We start from the raw sequence: 21,040 nt of genomic DNA on the forward strand, positions 1-21,040 counted from the left end.
ACGTCCAGCTAAGTGTTGACAGTGGAATGGCAAGCACAGGAAGGCAGGGTTGACAGTTCTTGATTCTTCTGCTTCAGCTGAGGCAGGGACTGTTCTATTAGGTCCATAGCATCTTACAAACAGGCAATGGAACAGGACTGTCAGAAGAGCAGGGCATGTCGCACTTCTCATAGCGGTGGGACTCATGGCATGTAGGACTCCATAACCTGGTTCTGCAGCTTCCACCCTCTCAGCCCCAAATCTGTAAGCTCCTTCTTGCCTGGTGTGAACACATCCTCTCTAGCTGGAGTGGCTTCTCTCGTCTCTGTCTATAGTAAAATCTAGTCTCTGGCATAGCAAATCCACTCAGGGTAGGCACTACACCTTTCTCTTGCAAACAGATCCTCCAGTGAACCCATCAAAAGAATAATGCACAACCTCATTGAAATGGGTAAAAGTTCCACCACTCTGTGGGGCTGGAAAGATGGCTCAGTGGTTAAGAGCACCGGGTGATCACTCAGAGGATCCCTGGTTCAATTCTCACGATGGCAGCTCACCATTGTCTGTAACTCCTGTTTCAGGAGATCTGACGCCCTCTTCTGGCCTCCGCAGGCACCAGACACCCATGCAGACAAAACACCCAAACACATAAATAAAATTTTTTCAAAAAAGTTTTAATATTCTGATGAATTTTTCATGCTTTCTGGGAAACAAGAGCCTAGAATGGAAGCACAATGTGGTCCCTCTCCTTTCACGCTCAAATTTCTTAAATAGAAGAAGTCATTTCCTTGTTTCAATGTTATTACTTCACAGGGGCAGTCCAGAAAACCCTTCTCTTTTTATACCAGTGTTTGTGACAAACATAACGTTAAATGAAGTGTTAGAATTCATTCGAAATTTTTGCTGATTTAACACACTGTCATTCTCCCTTTCTCCCCACTCCTGTTACTATGGTCTTTATTTTTGCTAGGCTGTCGTATGCATGCAACTTTTGGACTTTTGTTTTTCATATAATGTTAGAACAGAAGAGTTTTCCAAGGTTGTTGCCTAGCCTTTCTTCAGCCTCTCTCTCTCTCTCTCTCTCTCTCTCTCTCTCTCTCGGTATTTCAAGACAGAGTTTCCCTGGCTGTCCTGCCTGGAACTTGCTCCTTAGACCAGGCTGGTCTCAAACTCAGAGAGATCCATCTGCTTGTTTCTGCCTCCTGAGTGCTGAGATTAAAGGTGTGCGCCACCACCACCCGGCTGGTCTTTCTTTTCAACCACACATTTCTTCCAGCATCCCTGATATCTGATCTGTGTCCCTACAGTAATTTTCTTTCAGTTTGTCTTGGCATTATCATTTACACTGCAGTCATCATGTTTGCACCTGTTCCTTTAGAGTTTCCAAGGAGCGGGATTGTGCCAACTATATAACTGCTTGCAAGGTCTCCCCCTCTCTCAGTTTTGAGACAAAATCTCAGTATTGCGTTAAGGCTGGTCTTCAAGACTTAAAAATTCAATTATTTAATTAATATGAGTGTGTGCATGCACTCACGGTGCTCTGGGTACAGTGTGCAGGCATCGGTTTCCTCCTTCTGTCATATGGGTTCCGGGAATCGAACTCAGGTTGTTAGGCTTCCTGTCAAGCATTTTGACCCCAGTGGCATCTTGCTGGCTCTAGTCTCACACTCTCAGTCCTGCTTGGATTACAGGTGAGACCCATCCCTGCCGTACTGTTTTACTTTTCATTTCAATTTACCTCGCCCCGATTCTTAGGGAGGCGTTCCGAGGGACGTGTTCTCAGTTTTTCTGCTATGCCCTGTAGATTCCAGCCTCGGAGAAGGAATGCAGCCAAGCACCAGGCGAGTACACACGGTTCCGGGTTTGCACCCGGCCCGCCCAGCTGTGGACTACATTTCCCAGGCAGCACCGCGTGGAAGGCGTGGCCGCGGGGTACGGGCAACAGCGACGCCGGGTCCAGAGTGTACAGCGGGACGCGATGGCCGCGTGGGCCGAGCGGCTGGCGGGCGTGCGGGGAGTACTGCTTGACATCTCCGGCGTGCTGTACGACAGCGGCGCAGGCGGCGGAGCCGCCATTGCGGGATCTGTGGAGGCGGTGGCGAGGTTAGTGGGCTCAACGCGGGGGGTGTCGGACTTCTGTGACTGCCGGGGGCGGGGCGTTCACGCCGGCCCCGCCTCCTCGTGCACTGGTCCCGCCCTTCATGCTGGCTAGGAGCCAGGTGGTGAAGTTTGGGTTGGCGCGGCTAGGTTTCCAAGGGTTGTAGTTTTGCTTTGGAAGCAGGTGAACGGTTGAACTTGGTTAACCTGCAAATAAAATACAGATTCCAAAAGTGTAGGATATTGCAATATGTATTAGGCCAATGAGATGGCTCCATGGATAAAGGCATTCACTATTGTGACAACCTGACATCAATCCCTGGGACCCACATGGTGGAAGAAAAGACTTGACAGCTGCAAGTTGCCTTTTATCTGACCTCCACATAGTGCTCCACTCTAAAAAGAAATAAACGGAAAAGTTATTTTAAAGTATTTCATTATGTTGCTTACATGTTTAAATGACCACTTTTAATATACTAGGCTAAGTAAACTATTTTAAATGTTCCACCTGTTTCTTTTACCTTTGAAAGCTTTAAATCACGTATGTGGCTAGCCATCTAATTCTTTTGGATTGGTTTTGATTTGAGGAGGAGAAAGCATCTGGTTCTTCAAGCCTGCCCATGCAGGACCCTGCCTGCAGGGACCACAGTTGACATTAAGTCTGAGCTATTTGCCTTTGGTGTCCCTAGCCAGCTCTAGGTAATGTTGATGGAGAGTTGGAAGGGGCTTGTTGTTTAGCTAGCACTCAGTCTCCCAGAATCACTAGCTGGGATGCCCTGACCTAACTCGGATTATTTATTTACCGGTAGTTAAGTAAATCGTTTGATCCCAAGAGGCCCTCCCCTACCTCTCCCTTCTCTCTCTCTCTCTCTCTCTCTCTCTCTCTCTCTCTCTCTCTCTCTCTCTCTCTCCTGTGTGTGTGGGGGGGCGGATAGCATTGGTGAGGTGACAAGGACTCCAGCTGTGTTTTGTAGCAAAGTCAAAGGGGCTTGGGAAGGACGTCTGCTCCTAGGAAGCACCTGCGACCTCTGTGTGAGCAGAGGTCTAGGTTTACCTGTTCTTCTGGTCTCAATATATTCTCCACTGACCCCAGAACGTAGGACTGGCTGTGTGACAGTGAGCCTTGTAGGTCGGTCATTATGTGGCGGCCCCTTTTGGAACGCAGTCAGGCACTGGACAGTGCTTTGAAGTGAAGTTCCTTCATGTAGGCAACCTTAGGAGATCTCATCTGAAGGGAAGGTAGATCATATTTTGGGCTCAAATGAATAAATGAGTCACTGTAGATCAGAAGTGAAGATGTTTCTAAGGTATACAAGCCAAGAAATAGTGCCACCCACAGTGGGTAAGTCTTCCCACTTTAAGTAACAAATGGAGATAGTCTACCCACAGACATGCCCAGATGCTGTCTCCTGGATGATTCTAGATCTCATCAAGTTGACAGTTGAGATTACCCCTGTCACAAACATGTACACACACACACATGAACTTGTACACATGTACAAACAAGTACAATGAAAATGAGATTTCCTTTGGCAAGAGAGCCTCAGAATGTATAAATAAAAAAATCAGCAGTTGAGCTGGAGTAAGGACCAATGACGTAATCATTCACCAGGGCAAAAACCAACAGTGACCTCCTAAGCATATGAAAGACCTCCTACCTGGTCACATTAGAAACACAAATTAAGGGGCTGGAGAGATGGCTCAGCGGTTAAGAGCCCTGACTGATCTTCCAGAGGTCCAGAGTTCAATTTCCAGCAACCACATGGTGACACAACCATCCCTCATGGGATCTGGCGCCCTCCTCTGGCCTACAGGCATGCATTGCCTGGTGTAAATTCTGCATCTAGGAAATATTCATATTGTGCATGTAACTCCCAATTCATTTCACTCTCTTGTGTAACCAGCATCTCAGAAAACTCCCTTGACACTCCCCAGCCCAGGGCAACCACTGCTTTGCCCTCTAGTCCTGAAGGTTAATTTTGCTTGTGAATCTGGATATTGTGGGGCCAGAAAGAACAGGAAGTGAAGGAGAGTCATGGCAGCAGGGCCTTGAGGAGGCAGCTAGTCACGTGACTTCTGCAGTCAAGAAATCACAGAGTGTGTTTCCCGTTTATGACTGTCCCTTTTGCCTGCTATCACTTGTGAGAGATTTGTTGTAGTTGTGGACAGTGGTTTGTAGATGGTTTGATTGTGTTACTAAGCTTGGTTCTATGGAGTGATGACTTACTGTTCTACTGTGAAGAGACACCATGACCAAAGCAACTTATAAAGGAACACAATTAACTGGGGGATTGCTTATGGTTTCAGAGGGTGACTCTATGACCATCAATCATGGGGAACACGGCAGCAGGCAGGCAGGTGGGCAGGCCTGGTGCTGGAGCAGAAGCTGAGAGCTTACCTGTGATCCACAAGTATGAGGCAGAGAGAACTACCTGGGAATAGCGCGGGCACAAAGGCCCACCCCCATGACACACCTCCTCCAACAAAGCCACATCTCCTACTCCTTCCTAAACAGTTGCGCTGACTGGGAACCAAGCACTCCAATATATGAGCTTGTTGCGGGGGGTGGGGGAGGCGCATTCATTTTCAGACCTCCACAAATGAGGGCACATTTGTGCACCCCTATCTTTCCCATTTGGGTTATTGCAGCTGGTGTTTTGGGGACCATGTGACTGTGTTCCTACAGGGTGTGCATGCATGGGATGTGGGAGTGTCTGAGTGGAGGAGTTGAATTACAAGGCAGGAGTGTGTTTAACAAGCGATCGCCACCTCTGCCAGCTCCACAGCCTTTGGTGTGTTTGAGGACCGTTATCACAGGCTGCTACATGTCCGTATCACCATGCGGGAGTCACCCCTGCTATGCAAGCCTGCAGGGGTCAAAACAAATTTCTTTACATTTTTATTTATGTGTATGGGTGTTTTGCCTGTATATATATATATATCTGTTTGAGGATGGCAGGGACCTTGGAACTGGAGTTACAGACTGTTGTGAGCTGCCCTGTGGGTGCTGGGAATTGAACCCAAGTCCTCTGGAAGAGCAGCCAGTGCTCTTACTTAACCGCTGAGGCACCTCTTCAGCCCCTTTAATTCTTTTTTATAAAAGATTTATTTTATGTGTATGAGTGTTTGCTGGCATGTATGTCTGTGCACATGTGTGCTTGGTGCCTGCAGAGGTCGGAAGGAGGACATCCCCTGGAACTGGGGTTATGGATGGGCTGTGAGCCACTAGATGGGTATTGGGAACTGAGCCACGATGTGGATGCTGGGAACTGAACCCTGGTCCTCTGCAAGAGCAACAAGTGCTCTTAATCACTAAGCCATCTCTCCAGCCCTTAAACTCATCTTAGCAAAGCCTTCCTGGGACCAGTCAGTCATAAGCCTCAGAACCCACAGAGTCTGCCGGGATCCTTCCCATCACCGTCTGTCTTTGCACCCTTTTCTTGGACAGCACTATGTCAGGATAGGCGAGCCTCCTTTCCAGAAGCCTGTGGGATTATTCTTGTTGAGGGGACAAGGAACCCAAATGACTGACAGTCTCTGAACTCCCTGGCTTCCTTGCTACTGGACCAAGTCCCTAAATCTGTGCCTGGTCCACTGGAGCGTCTCAAGTGACCTTTGGCTCTCTCATGACTGATGTTTCTTTTCTTACCTCATTTCTTCTGTGGGTTTTTGCTGAGCCGTCTTCCAAGCAGCCCTGGCCTCTATAATGCCAACCCTTCCTGCTCAGGCCTAGGGCAGCCCCACAGGCCCTCCCTTCTCGGTGACAGGTGCAGAGGCTTAGGGGTAAGAGATTTTTGCCCTCTGTTAAAACACACCTGCTTTTGAAGTTTTCTGGGGATTTTCCTCTCTGGGTAGCGGAGCCAACACTGGCCTCTCCCAGAACCCTTCACAGATGGGTGCAGCTTGCCAGGGTACACAGCTGGGCATCCAGCTGGCTTGTGTGGCCTTGGCAGCATTTTCCACCTTTCCCTCTGTGACCCCCCTTGAAGTACAGTGCTCCCTTTGAAGTTCTGCAGGAGTTCAAAGGAAGTTCCTGGGGTGAGACCCACTGTGGCAGGGGCTGGATGGGACCTGGGGGAACGCGCACTTCCCTGGCAGCTTCCCGGCACAGGGGCTACAAGGCAGCATCTTAAATTTTAAAGCCTAGTAGGGGATGGCTCACTGTCTCCCATTATTCTGTCTGGGTGTCCTGTTGTAAGCCTTTTGATGTTGTTGTTTGTTTGTTTTTTTACACTACCTAGAAAGTTCCCACTTATGGAGGGGGGACAGAAAGCACAGGAAGAAGGTCAACTTACTTTGAAAATGGGACCAACTATAGTAAGAAGCCTCACGTGAAGGGGGCCTGTCAGGAGCCGGGCAGGCACTCCCTTTCTAGAATGAGGGCTGAGGGCTTGAAAAGGCGGAAGCGAGGCTGAGTTCTTATTAAAAACGGATGACTGAGCACATCCACCCACACAGCCGGCGAACATCCACCCACACACCCGGGGAACATCCCCCCACACACCAGGCAAACATTTGTTGGACGCCTGCAGTGTGCCGGGAACCCTGCTCTAGACCTGGAGAGTTTATGATGGCGAGCCAGGTGTCTAGAAACCAGGGCCCTGGCAGAGCCAGCGTGGCAGTGCCAGGAGACCAGACTTGCCCTAAGCAGGCTCGTCTGCTAAGTAGAGAAAGCCTGGACTGTGAAGAGGTCCAGGGCTGCAGGTGCTCATGGGCCTTACAGGTCCCATGGGCATTGAATTGAGATCGAGAGAGACAAACCTAAGAACATCCCATATGGAAGAAGGGGGCAGCTTTGCCCTTCCCATGCGGTGTCTCCCCCGATGGACCCCAACCCCTGCTACCCACTTAGTCCTGCAAGCTGCTGGGTGGGGCCCACTGACTGCTGTAGGACTTGTGGGCAGGTGTGGCCATCTGTAACCCGCCTGGGTCCCTCCATTTATTGGAGCCCATTTGTGGTCAGATAGGGCTCCCTGAGGGGAAGCATTCAGAGGCAGGCTGGGCACAGCAGGGGCTGCCGCACAAAGGCCCTGGTGGCTGGGCAGGCCCTGGCGAGGGCCCCCAAGGCATCTGCATGTGAAAGGTGATGCGCATTTACTGCATCCTGTGGAAGGCCACTAAAAAGCACATCTGCCGGGCCAGCCTAGCCCACGCTGGCCTTTTGGGAGCCGGCGGAAGGAAGCAGGCTCGGCCTCAGACCAGGGCAGTCTCATAAAGCAATTCCCACCCAGGATGGTGAGCCAGACTCACAGGCCAGCCCTCCAGATGGCCCTTCTCGATCCTGAGGGGGAACAGAAATATCGGGGACCCTAGGGAAATCCAGATGCCATACAGACAGTCTTGGTGCAGCAGCAAGTGATTGGGCCAGGGCAGCTCTGAAATCTGGCTGGCCCTCGGACCCCCTCAGAGCTCAGCTGCCTTTACAGCATCCAGCCACGAGGCACAGTTCCTAGGAGTAGCCATAATAATGCAGACGGCAACCCAGGCCAAGCGCTTCCTCTCAGTCCCACCTGTGGGCCGGGCTAGCCAGGGAGTCAGCTGGGGAAGGCTCCCACAGGCCTTGGGCAAGGGGGTCTCTGCTCTGACCTTGGGTGAGGGCTGTTGGTACTGACTGAGCTCCTATACATGGCCCTTTGCTGTCCTGAGATGAGCCATGGTGGGGGAGGGCATGGCCCAGAGCAGCCTGTTCTTTATCCTGGGTTCTGGGTTTTCTGTTTTGTAATGTCAACACTTGAAGTTTCATAACATAGATGACTTCCTTTTGTAAATGTTCCTGCCAGCCCTTGATTCAGAGAAAAGTTGAAGGCCTCTGTCATCAGCCTGTCCCAATAACTGCCTCAGATTGACCCCGTGGGTCTTCCAGCCCCTTGCTTTTGCGTTCCCCCAAAGCACAGAGGTTTTGTGATAGAGCCCACTCCTTCTCCTGATCTTTGCAGCCCCCAGGGCAGATGCCCATCACACTGCACACTGCCCATCACACTGCACACTGCCCGTCACACTGCACACTGACTGTCACACTGCGCACTGTCCATCACACTGCACACTGCCCATCACACTGTACTGCCCACCACACTGTACTGCCCATCACACTGCGCACTGCCCATCACACTGCGCACTGCCCGTCACACTGCGCACTGCCCGCAACACTGGGCACTGCCCACCACACTGCATACTGCCCATCACACTAGGCACTGCCCACTACACTGTGCACTGCCCATCGCACTGCCCATCGCACTGCCCATCACACTGTGCACTGCCCATCACACTGCACTGCTTTGCCCTGTCCTCCCAACTCTATGTTCAACCAAAGAGTGGGGATTTTAACTCTTTATTGCCCTCAGAACAATTTTTTTGTGAGGGAGGGTGGGAATTTGAGACAGGGTTTGTCTGTGTAGATCTGCCTGTGCTGGAACTCACTCTGTAAACCAGGCTGTCCTTGAACTCAGAGACCCTCCTGCCTCTGCTGGGGTTAAAGGTGAGTACTACCACCGCCTGACCATTATAATACCTTTTTAAAAATGATTTTATGGTTTTATTTATTTTACATTGTGCGTGTGTGTGTGTGCACGCGTGCGCTCACATGTGTGCACCAGCCCACAAGCAGAGGTGAGATGGTAACTTGCAGGAATCAGTTCTCTTTCCACCGTGTGAGTCCTAGGGATCAAATTCAGGTGACCACTCTTGGCAGCAAACTTCCTGATGTCTGAGCCAGTTCATCTTCCCTTATTTGTTTATTTTTCTTTTCTTCTTTTTTTTTTTGAGATAACGATTTTCCTATGTTGCCCAGAACATAGGGAGACCGGAACTGCTGGGCTCAAGAGTATTGCCCTGCTCCCGTCTCCTCAGAGCACGGTTCAGCACAGTTCTCAGCCTCCCTAATGCTGCCACCCTTTGATACAGTTCCTCACGTTGTGTTGACTCCTGCCATAAAATTATGTCGTTGCTATTTCATACCTGTGATTTTTCTGCTGTTATGAATAGTAATATACCAAAGGGTTCGTGACCCCCCAGGTTGTGAACCATTGCCCTAGAGGTTGGGATTCTGTGTGTTCACCCCTGTGCCAGACTATTATGCCATCTTTTCAAAGACAAAATAGGCCAAGCAGTGATGGCGCACGCCTTTAATCCAGCACTCAGGAGCCAGAGGGAGGTGGATCTCTTTGAGTTCCAGGACAGCCAGGACTATTACACAGAGAAACTCTGTTGAAAAGCCAAGAAATAAAAAAGTACAGAGTAAATACAACAACCCTAGTCCATCCTGACTGGTGTCATAATTGATTCATGAACCTGAACTTGGTGGAGGGAGGTGGAGAGGTTTAGGTGAATGTGGAAGGCTGGAACCACAGCTCTGTCTTCAGTAGTAAGATTTGTTGTCTGGGTTGTGATCTCACGTGGGCGGGGGCATCCCTAGAAGTCAAGGCAGCCTGTGTGAGTGTGGTGGAGCAGGGTTACTGCTCTCCTTTAGTGTGGCACAGTAACCTGTGAGGCTCACTTTGGAAGTCATAGATGGAGAAGTTCTCTGGCACTGCTCAGGGTTATGAGAGGGGTAGGGTGGCTTCTCATACCCTTGAGAACAGTACAGATGCCAACCAGCATATAGAGGAGGAATCTGAGGGAGATGGCGAAACTTACATATCTCACAAGAAGGGGTGGGGTTTGATGGCCACACCCAGCAGGTGCCACCTTTTACCTGCCACCAAAGAAGTGATAGGTGTCAGAGCCAGGGGATGAAAGCCTGGGTTTCCAATCCCAGCTCTGCCCCACAGCTGGGGTGTGGGCGTAGGCCAGGTTCCTTAGCCTTTCTGTGCCTCAGTTCTCTGCCTGTAATGCTGCGTGGTGAGGCGAAAGAATTAGGTGAGGGATTTTCTCTGTCGTCAACGTTTGACGTAACCATAGGCACTCCATGGACGGTATGCTGTCAGGTGGAGAACCTGGGACGAGGGGTCGCTTCCCTGAAGAGCAGCGTCTTTCAGTTATAGAGCTTGGTTCCTATTCAAAGTCAAAGCATTCTGTTCTACCCAAGGCCAAGCAGGAAGGGCTGCTGTCCTGGCTTTGCCCTGGTAGGTCTCTCAGCATCCTCCCGCAGGTCCCCATCTGTGAGTGGGACCCCCATCGCTCAGAATGTCATGGGATGCACATGTTACCGGGTGCTGCCAGTAGTTGTCGAAGGGGTGTGTCTCTCCATCCTCCGGACTTGAGGACACCTATCAAGTCTTGAAGCTTCTTCTCCCCAATAGAACTCCGTCCCCCTGGTCCTGTTTCACTGAAAAAGCCCTGCCTTCCTATTGGACAGCACCTGCCTGAAAGGCTGAGATGCCCAGCCCCAGCACAGGTCACCCTCTAGTCATCACTGTCTCTTACTGTTGAGTATTTGTTAAGTTTGCCTCATTCTTCCCAGAATCAACAGCCCTATCTGGTAGCTGTTGTGAGTGCCTTGCTGAAATGAGGAACCTGGGGTTTGAGAGGCTTAGGCAACAACCTGCAGAACACATAGGGAAGCGTGCTTACGTTCTGAGCCTGGTTTCCACCATGCCCTTGGGATGCTTGGCCCTGAACAGTCTGGCTTGCTCAAGGCTGCCAGTGCTTGGGGATGAGTGCCCACCAGCTGAGCTTGCAGGTCTGAAGAGTGGGACTTGTGCCCCATGGATATCCCCAGCATGCTTCATCTGCCTCAGTGTCCCCTCTGTGTGATCCACTTGGGTCAGGGTCACCAGGGTTTCTCCGGTTACCGAGTCTTATATACTTGACTCAAGTATTTGTCAATTGCTATGAGATCGATGCTCTGGCCTTGGCGTGTCCCTGTGATCTGAGTTCAAGCACGTCACAGAGAACACAGTGGTTAGTTGTTCTGAGGGCAGGTAAGGTGGGTACCAGCCCAGGGAAGGCATGCTTGTGTTTTGTAAGGGCCCTGGCTAGGGGCCTGCCCAAGTCACATGACCACCTACATGTGGGCACTGAATGCACTTGGCCGACTGGCCTTCACCAAGAGGAGAGTGTGGACTCTGACCACACAGGTGCTACTGCCCAACTTTGACCTTGGGGAGGCCTGGACAGGCCAGCAGATAGCCATCTGCCGAGTGAGGAGGAGAAGGAAGGAGTCCAGCCAAGCTTTTGGCGGTACTGTGTCTGGTGCCTTCCACCATTCAGGGTCTTGTGCTGATGTCAGTGAGTGAGGCATTCTGGGAGATAGCGGCTCCTCTGTACCAGTCTGGATAGTGTCTCCAGCATGCAGTGCTGGAGAGCCTTCTGAGTGACAGCCCTGGAATGGGGTGGCTTAGATTCCTGGCTTGGGAGGAAACTGGGGAATCAGGAGCTCAAGGTCATCCTTGCCTACTCATTGAGTTTGAAGCCCACCTGGGCTCCTTGGGACCCTGTTTATCAACAAACAGACAAGAACGAAAGCGAGTCAGGAGCCAGCCATGACACTACCATGCATGCCTGCTTCCAGCACTTGGGATGCTGAGGCAAGAGGCTTTTTTTTTTTTTTTTAAATTTAAGTTAAGTCTATCCTGACTTATGTTGTCTCAAGAAACTGAGCCAAACCAAAACCCCAAACCAGCCTTTTACCCTTTGGCTGCTGAGGACCTGGGGAGCTGCCTGTAATTCATTTTCAAACAACCCCAAAGCTACTACTCTTCCCTTGTGATGGTTTATATAGCATGTTAGCTGGACAGGATCTAGAAATACCTTGAAGACACGTCTCTGGGTATGTCTGGGGGAGATTTTCTACATTGGGTGATGGAGGTGGGAAGAACTGCCCTACATGTGGGTGACACCATTCTGTTAGCTGGGGTCCCAGGCTGAATAAAAGGGAGAAAGCTACCTGAGCAGCAGCATTTATCCCTCTCTGCTTCCTGACTGTCAAGACAATTGTGACCAATTGGCTCCTGCCGCCATGCCTTCCCCACCATGACTGACTGCACCCCGCCATGCCTTCTCCACCGGTGGACTGTACCCTGCTACGCCTTCCCCACCATGATGGGCGCTACCCCACCACACCTTCCCCACTGTAGTGGACTGTACCCCACCATGCCTTCCCCACCGTGACAAACTGTACCCCGCAATGCCTTCCCCACCGGGATGGACTGTACCCTGCAATGCCTTCCCCACCGGGATGGACTGTACCCTGCAATGTCTTTCCCACCGTGGTGGACTGTACCCTGCCACGCCTTCCCCACCGTGATGGACTGTACCCTTGAGTTGTGAGCCAGAGTAAACCCTTCCTCTCTCAAGTTGCTTTACCCAGGACTTTTGTCACACCAACACAAAAGTGATTGGCTCATCCATCCCTCTAGGAAACCAACCCTTGTACTCGCTGGCCTGCCTCCCTCTTCAACAGTATGTTGGTCCCACCTCCCCACCCTAGGCAAGGTCCCTGTAGGACTGCTGGTTATAGCGGTGGAAGACAGACAAGGGGAAGGTCTTCCCAATCTTTGCCATGTGAGCTTCTCTGGTACCAGGTGGGCCTTGGATTCAGTTTGGAAGTTGGGTCACTTAGGTCACTCCCAGGAAAGCATCAGCAGTGCCTGATTTGGAGACAGTCTCACATTCGTTTTGGGCAGGAAACTAGCAGGCTTCCAAAACACCGCTCTGCAGGACTGTGCTGGTCACTTCCTGTCCATCTTGGACTCCAGTGAGCCTTTGAGCTGCCATTTCCCAAGTTTGAGGTTACTTCATGGACATTTCACCTGTAAACATATACTTTAATCCCTGATGGCCCTGTCCTCAGGGTCTCCATGACCCTGTTCAGGAGTTTCTTGTCGTCTCCATGACATCTTTTGGTTTTGGGGACCCTGACTTCTCCCACAATCCCTTATTTCCTCCCAGTTGCCCAAGGCTCTAGACACTGGACTTGTCTGTCCTCAGGGCTCCTCTGCCCTGTCTGTTGCTGTGACACCTGTTGAAGCACAGGATGCGATGGCCTGAAATCACACATCTGCTCTCCAGGAGCCCAGAGTTGGCAGAGCGGCAGGAAGAGGCCTTGGTAGCGCACAAAGCACAGCTAGAGGAGGCTGGCCTCTGTATGAACAGGAGAAGATCAAGCTTTTGGAGGGAGGACCATGTGGACCTGGCCTTGAGGGAGGGTAGGATTCAGCTCCAAGAGATGATGAAGGCAAAGACATAGACAGTGAGAGGACCTCCGGGCAGATAAAGGCAACAAGGGCTTGAGGGAAAGAGGGGACCCATTGGGAGTGACCCAGGCTGTTCTTTCCTTGGCAAGCTCCTACCCCTGCCCAGATTCCCTTTCCGGTCCCTCTAAGGGGCACTCATGACTCTCCAGCCTCTCGACCCTTGGCAAGCTGGAGAGGGCAGGCTCGGCGCTATCCCAAGGTCACTCAGGATGTCCAATAATTGTCCTAACACTTTACCTGCCGCGGAGCGGTAATGAGAGGGCTTTCATTATTTGCGGGTGAGCGCTCCTGGCAGATGCCCGACAGCCAGCAGATGTGTAAAGTCCGAGGTGATTTGTAAGGGACCGGCTCATCTGATGCACGGTAATTGCACAGGGCGATGTTGTCACTCAGAGGAGCCTCCTGGCCGGCTGGGATGAGGTTAAGGTCAGTTCAGAGATGCAGCTGGGTCACAGGAAGTAGGGCTTCTTGTGGGGGAGGGGGGAGGAGTGGCTAAGACCCTGGCCACAATTTCAGTGGGGTGTTCAGGCCAGCCAAGGGCATTCCCCTCCAAGGCTTCTGGGTGTTGGGGTGGACCTGCAGCCACTGCCCTTCATCAGGCTCCTTCTGCAGCACTCTGGAAGCTGTGCCTTCTTGGACTTTCCTCTGGTCTGGAATCTGTGTTCTAGGCCTCCCAAGGCCAGATCTGTGTATAGCACATGGCACCAGCACTCACAGAGAGCTGTCAGTGGGACCCCTCAGCTCCCTCTGCCTGGGTCGTCATAACAAACACCACCAAGCTACAGTTTCTACTGCGTGAATTTCCTACTCCCAGTGCCCGAAGCCCTGGATGTCTGTGATCAAGGGGCCAGGATGGTTGGGTTCTGGTGGCAGCAATTTTGCTGTGTGTTCATGTGATCTCTTTGCTGTGTATGCACTGAGGGAGATTCGAGAGCGAGGAAGAGAAGGGAGACGGCATGCACTAAGCCCCGTGGGGTTCTTTTTGTTTATTTTGGGAATAGGGTCTTCTTTGGTATCTCAGGCAAGCCTAAAATTTGCCCTGTGGACCATGGTCTCAAACTTGCAGCAATCCTCCTGCTTTTGCCTTCAGTGCTGGAGTTACAAGCCTGTGTCACCATACCCAGCCTGTGAGGTTCTCTGAGGACCCCCGTCTTACGATTCCACTTAATCATAATTTGCTGCTCATAGGCCTTGTCTCTGAGTACAGACACCCTGGGGATTAAGGCTTCAGTGTAGGAACTGGGTGAGGCACAGTTCAGTCTTCCATCCAGGCCTTCACGTTGGTATGTGGCTTCTTGCCCATCCCAATTTTATCCCAGGTACACACACAGGTCAGGCCCACACATGTCTCACCCCTCCCTAGAGTAAGATGCCTCAGAGCGGATCTGGGACCGCTGGGCTCTGCCTGGGGCATAGTGTTACCTTTGAATGTCCTGGGGAATTTTTTCCCTCTGTGCAAGAGCCTGTGCACACCTTCAGTAGATAACTGAGGGCCCCATAGGCTTTGTGCTTGCAAACCAGATGACCTGGCTCAGGCCTCTTCTGGGTTTCCCTTCTTGTCTCCTGGGTGGGGGGTAAGTTTACTCAGTTAGCTGGTACTTAAGCAGGGCGCTTGTGAGGAGGACCTGCCCTGGGGGTGTGAGGATAACTTCAGGCCATGGACATTTAGCACAAAGACAGTGCTTCTCCAGGGCCAAGACTCCATGAAAGCTGTATTGGTACTTTATCAGCGTTAAACTTTTTTAGTGAATTCTTAATTTTATGTGTGTGGGTGTCTGTGCACCGTGTGTGTGCATGTGCCCACAGAAGCCAGAAGAGGCCGTCTGATCCCCTGGAACTGAAGTTACATACGGTTATGAGCTGCCACATGGGTGCTGAGAACCAAACTTGGGTTCTCTGCAATAGCAGAAAGTGTTCTTAGCCACTGAGCCATCTCTCCAGCCCGTACTTAACTATTTTAATAATAATAGTGACTACTATAATTATTTCCAATGATTTTAAAGAAAGAGACTTCCTGGGGCTGGCCTCTGGTGGTCAAAGGGCCTGTGGTAACGCATTGGAAGGGGGCACGGTCAGTGTCACAAAGGGACAGGACGGGGGGGGGGGGCTCTGCATACACAGTTCCAGTCACATTGTCCCTGCACAGATAAAGTCCCAAATTGAAAGCCCTGATTTTCCAACGAACTCCTGTTGGTATCTCAGAGAAGACAATGAGCTACGCCCTCCCACCCTCATCAGAAGTTGTGTTTGGAGTGACAGCTGTGAGGCTCCTGCCATCTCGCTGTCACACCGATTGCTCACTGTTCTGAGAAGGTCACATCATCATTCATTAGCAGTAATTAGTCCCTTGAGACCCCTGCACTTCTTCACTCAACTGCTCCATTAACTTGGGTGTGAATCACACATTCTGGGCACCAATCAGTGAAGACGCATCCATAACATACAAGGTGATGCTATTAGTTACAATATATTAACTGCCTAATTTAAAAATAAAAACGCCATCTTTATGAAGGGCAATTAACCACTGGGTGCAATTGGTCATTCATAAACCTCTGATTAGGGAAGACAAATAAGAAGAAAGGGGGTGAACCACCTAGGCTGTGGAAGATGCGGTCTGTGCGCCGATGGCTGTAGATCTACAGATTTCTTCCTAAGTGGCCCTCCATAGTCCCAGAGCTGACCGGTCCCTGAAACCCACCTGCTTCTATGGGTGCCAAGGGGCCACAGGCTCAGACAGCCTAAGGGAAGTCCTAGTAAATGTGTTTTAGCTTAGTGTTTTCTCCTCAAGGTCTCAGCTCTGGGTTGCCTCTCCGTGAGGCCTCTCCCACCTGCCTGTGCAGACAGCCATTGTCCCTTTACCCCATTTGTGCCCTTCATGGTCCCTCTCCTGCCAGGCACAGATTGCCTTGCCTGCGATCCTTCGTGCTCACTGCCAGCCAGCCTCCATGCTGCCCCAGATCTGTGGCCAGCAAGGCCCTTCCTGCACTCACCTACAGGTCCGAGCCCAGTACCAAGTGCACACTGACTATTTATAGATGGGTTGAGTGTTATCTCATTGGGGGCCCCTTGGGGCATCTTCTTTGTGGCTTTGTATCCAAAGAACTCACCCACATGTCACCAGGATGCTCTGAAGGAGGGGTCATAGTGCTCTTGGCTTTCAGTGCATCTCAGTTGTACGGAACCTCAATTCTGGGTTTATGCAAGGTGGGGTTCCCATTTCTACATCCCAGAACTGTCATATTCCTGATGCCTGTTTCTGACAGGCCCTATTTATTGACTTTAATGAGAAGACAAGCTTCAGCTTGGTACCTCTGTCTTACGCTGTTGGAGAAGTGTGGATCCTGAGTTAGTAACTCACAGACATGGGGAGCACAGGTCCCAAGGGGAGATGCAGGTGCTGCGGAATGAGGTGGAGAAACACCTGTGGGCATTTGGAGACGGCTTTGCAGCTGGGCCCGGAAGATGGCAATGGAGCATTGATGAGTGGGTCTGGGGTAGGTGACATGTCCCAGGTGGGGGTGGGGTGAAGTGTCCCTAGCAGAGGCTGGGTGGGAAGCTCAGCTGGCTCAGATCATGTGAGGTTACATAGGAGTTTGGGGGTGGGGTCTGCCAGCATTCTCTTTTCCAAGAAGCGGTCTCTTCCAGCTGTGACATCCTATCCTGAACACCAGTTGCTCTTGCAGAAGTCCCTCTCTGGGCCTCTTCTTGGGAGGCCACACCCCTCTGTGCCGAGCACACTCTCATTTGTGTTTTTGTGCCCCAGACTGAAGCGGTCCCCGTTGAAGGTGAGATTCTGTACCAATGAGTCCCAGAAGTCCCGGAGAGAGCTGGTGGGGCTGCTTCAGCGACTGGGGTTCGACATCTCAGAAGGAGAGGTGACCGCCCCTGCCCCGGCCACCTGCCAGATCCTGAAGGAGCGAGGCCTGCGGCCACACCTGCTCGTCCATGACGGTAGGCCTACCTAGGACTTAACTTTTGTGATGGAGGCTGGGGAGAGGGCTTCTACTCCCATTTGGGCCAAACCACACATGCAGGTCAAGGCTGACTTCTTCCATGACCCTTATGAGTCTTCACGGGGACAGAACTCATGAGGCTTCCTGCTGGGGGACAGGGGAGAGGTAAGACCAGGCCCCAGCTGTCCCCAACCAACCCCCAGCCTCAAGGCCAGCTTGCATGATCCTGAGAGTAAAACCTGAGGTCGTGTTCCTTGATCTAGGCAAGGTCAGGGATTTAACCCAAGAGGTAAGATTATTGAGAGAGAAGAAAGGAGGGAGGGAAGGAAGTAGAGAAGATGAATATGGGGATGTGAAAATCAAGATTGCAGCCCCTAGCTTTGGAATATCTGCCACCCGTAGCCTGTCTGCCTTAATGGCAGCCAGACTGCTCTTCGGTGCAGTCTACAAATGGCTGTCAGAGCAAGGGTTGAATCTGGATGGTTCTGGTCCTCAAGACCAGAGAACCTTGAGCCCTCAGTGGGGAGCTTTTGGGGAACAAGCAGAAGGAACAGTATTCTCTGGCGACATTTAAAAACAGGGTTCAAGTACTTCGAAATGCTCTTTTGTCGTTCCTTCCCTCCTTCCTTCTTCCTTCTTCCCCGCCCCCACAGTGTTTTCATCTGGACAAACCTCTGGGCAGAGGCGGGACGCTCCCGTGAGGTGGAGAGTACTCTCCTTGGAAAGCAGGAAGATGGAGTCCATTGCCCTGGCACCAATGAAGGGAATCATGCCCAGCCTTTAAAAACCCTCTTTCTACCCTCCTTTCCCTGTAGTTAGGAGCCCTGCCAGTGTCTTTAGAGACCCCGTCTCCTGTTCCCCGTCGGAAGGGTTGCTAGGCATGGAAGAGACAATGAAGAAGCTGGGCTGGGGCTGAATAAAGCATTGGCTCAGATGTGGTGCTAACCAAGGAATCCAGCTGTCCTTCCTCTGCTGCTGTGTCTTCTTTCCAACTGTGTACCTGATCCTCAGACTTTGGCCTTTTCTAGGTTTTATTATTGATGTTTTCCACCCAATACTGTATTATGAAAATCTTCAGACATACAGCAGACCTCCAAAATTCTCATGGTGGGGTTCTGATGATGACCCCGTCATAAGTACCTGCTGCCCAAGCACTTGGACTTGAGTTTGATCCCCGACAGCCCTATGAAAAGCAGAGCAGTGTACCCCTATAATCCAAGCACGGAGGATATGAGGATCCCTGAGGCTCGCCAGCCATCCAGTCTAGCAATTAGCAAGCTTCAGGGTCTCGACAACAATGTGGAGAGTCATTGAGGAGGCACAATTTTATCCTAACCTCCGCAAACGCACACACGCTCACACACACACACACACACATGTTCGCACTTACATGCACACACACAGTTTTTACTTAGAATAGTTTTACAGGCCATGGATGTTGAGAATGATACTCTATAATGTTTTCTTGGTTATTTGTCCATCCATGCTTCCATCTATCTAGCTGATAGTTTTAAATCATTCCACAGTGGATGTTGGTGCAGTTCCCTATTGCGTTCCAGCCTGTGATTGACTAGGGCTCAGTACCTGGTCAGGTATTTTCTGTTGATGTAAGTTTTACATGTGCTGAAAAAAACCAAACCTCTATTACGCTTTGACTGAACTTAAATTTTGCACCCCAGAATCTCACACCTCTAGAGACCTCCATTATTGTAACCCTGAAGCTTCCTGCAGATCCTTCCAGTTGGTCCCTGGCCCTACCCCTTAGTGACAGTTATCATTATTATTATTACTGGTGTTTTGAAACAGGGTTTCTCTGTGTAGCCTTGGCTGTCCTGGAACTCACTCCATAGAACAGGTTGGCCTCTAGTTCACAGAGATCCGTCTGCCTCTGCCTCCCACGTGCTGGGATTAAAGGCGTGCGCCACCACCACCCGGGTGACAGTCATTGTTTTTTTATTTTCTATCATAGATAAATATACCTGTTTAGGATTATCAATAGAATTGTACAATATATATTAACCCAGGGACCCCAAAGGCCACCCTAGGCCGCAGTTATTCCTTGGACAGACTCAGAAAGACATTGCATTCACCATTAAAGCTAGGCACAGTGGAAGATCACAGCTCCGCTTAACAAGGGAGGAGCTGCTTGGGGTGAAGGGCAGAAGAGACCAATCATCAAATCCCAGTTGCCCCTGCATTGGATGTGCTTGGTTGTCTCCGCAGTGATGTCTGACACTGCAGCTTGGCAACAGAGAGGCGCTGGAGCTTTGTTGCCTACACTTGTCTGAGAAGGGCTGGTCTTCTAAGCACACAGTCCCCATGCGACTAACCTTAGGGGCTCCGCCTCCACCCACATACTTCTCTCAAGATCAAACCGACCCAGTGCAACCCAAATCCTTGGGTGTGGAACCCCCATCAGACAGGATTTTGTCAGGGCCAGGGCTTCTCCCTAGCATTGTTAGAGGGGCCAGTCTAAACGACCAGCCTTTCTCTGGAGCGCGCAGAATTCGAGCAAGCCAGGCCTGCTGAGACGGCCCTCGCTTTCACAGAAAGTAGACTCTCACCAGCCTAGAGGCTCATCACATGTACCACTGTGTTCTTGCTCTTGCCATGTAAGGAGCATACCACAGTATAGTTATGTCTAGCTGTTTCCCAGCTTCAGGCTGTTCTGAAATACATATTCCGACAGGCAGACCCGGCAGAGAGAAAGTGTCCCTGCCGGGAGCAGGCCACATTCTGGGCTTTAGGGCCGTCTGTCTCTCTTGTCATTCCAGGGGTCCGCTCAGAATTTGATGACATTGACATGTCCAACCCAAATTGTGTCGTGATTGCGGATGCCGGTGAAAGCTTTTCCTATAAAAACATGAACAGAGCCTTCCAAGTGCTAATGGAGCTGGAAAACCCTGTGCTCATATCACTGGGAAAGGGGTGAGTCGGTGGCAGGGGGCTGGTGCTGGGCAGCTCTGCCCCATGCCTTGTGGTTCTCTGCTGTGGGATCAAGTAGAGACAGATGCAGACGGGGCTGGGGTGGGGGAGGGAATGAGCACAAGGCGCCTTCTCTCCCTCCCTTGCCTTTTCTCTTCATTCTCTCCTTTCTTCCTTTTTAATAATCTTTCCAGAGATGCTTGGCCAAGTTTCTGTGTGAATCTTGGGCCAGGAGAGGGGTGGGGCCATTAGTGCAGGTGGAGACCCTGAGGAGATCTCAAAAGCCAGGTGTTGTCTGTCCTAAGTTTACAGTAAGGGAGGAAGAGGTTGCTTAGCATAGCACGTAGCACAAGATGTTTAGGAATGGTCCCTAGGGATGCTTTGTGTATTAATAGATAGACTTGGGGTCTGGGAAGGATGCTTTAGTCTGGGTCCCGGGTGCTGGGTGCAGTCTCTAGAGTTAGGATTTGGTCCCCATGCTTCGGCTGGGCTTTGTTTTGTTTTGTTTTTGTTTTTCGAGACAGGGTTTCTCTGTGGCTTTGGAGCCTGTCCTGGAACTAGCTCTTGTAGACCACGCTGGTCTCGAACTCACAGAGACCCGCCTGCCTCTGCCTCCCGAGTGCTGGGATTAAAGGCATGCGCCACCACCACCCGGTTTTTGGCTGGGCTTTTATCACACCTCAACACCAGACTAGTTGGTTTCCACTGCTCCAACAGATGCCGGAGATAAACAGGTTCAAGGAAGGCTGGGTGTCAGGCTCATCGTTTCAGAGGTTTGCTTTGGGCCTATGGTAAGGGCGGACATCATGGGAAAAGTGTCCAGTTTATCTCCCTAGAAACTGGGAAGCAAAGAAAGAAAGATCAAGACTCGCAGTGTCCCCTCCAAGCTTCCCCCTTAAAGGTCTAACTTCCTTTTACTAGACCCCACCCCCTTTTTTTAAAAAGAATAATTAT

General features: G+C 51.1%; 1 protein-coding gene and 1 long non-coding RNA gene across 3 annotated transcripts in view; one reads left to right on the forward strand and one right to left on the reverse strand.

Annotated features, from left to right (window-relative positions):
- Positions 1–1,869: 1,869 nt before the first annotated feature.
- Lhpp (phospholysine phosphohistidine inorganic pyrophosphate phosphatase) overlaps positions 1,870–21,040 on the forward strand; it is an 84,046-nt gene continuing 64,875 nt past the window's right edge. The window contains exons 1-3 of one of the 2 annotated variants that reach the window (XM_050137097.1): positions 1,870–2,082; positions 16,972–17,159; positions 19,936–20,089. In XM_050137097.1, coding sequence (XP_049993054.1) covers positions 1,958–2,082; positions 16,972–17,159; positions 19,936–20,089 — 467 coding nt within the window. In that variant the 5' untranslated portion in view covers positions 1,870–1,957. The remainder of the gene's footprint in view (positions 2,083–16,971; positions 17,160–19,935; positions 20,090–21,040) is intronic. The other variant, XM_050137096.1, reaches the window with a different exon arrangement.
- Positions 2,090–5,911, reverse strand: LOC126498433 (uncharacterized). Its single transcript, XR_007590829.1, has 3 exons — positions 5,726–5,911; positions 3,131–3,304; positions 2,090–2,472 (listed from the first exon to the last, which is right to left on the reverse strand). It is a non-coding gene; the product is annotated as an uncharacterized lncRNA (long non-coding RNA).

This window comes from Alexandromys fortis, unplaced genomic scaffold (genome assembly GCF_014885135.2).
Source record: "Alexandromys fortis isolate MF-2015 unplaced genomic scaffold, M_Fortis_MF-2015_v1.1 scaffold_3, whole genome shotgun sequence".
NCBI lineage: Eukaryota > Metazoa > Chordata > Mammalia > Rodentia > Cricetidae > Alexandromys > Alexandromys fortis.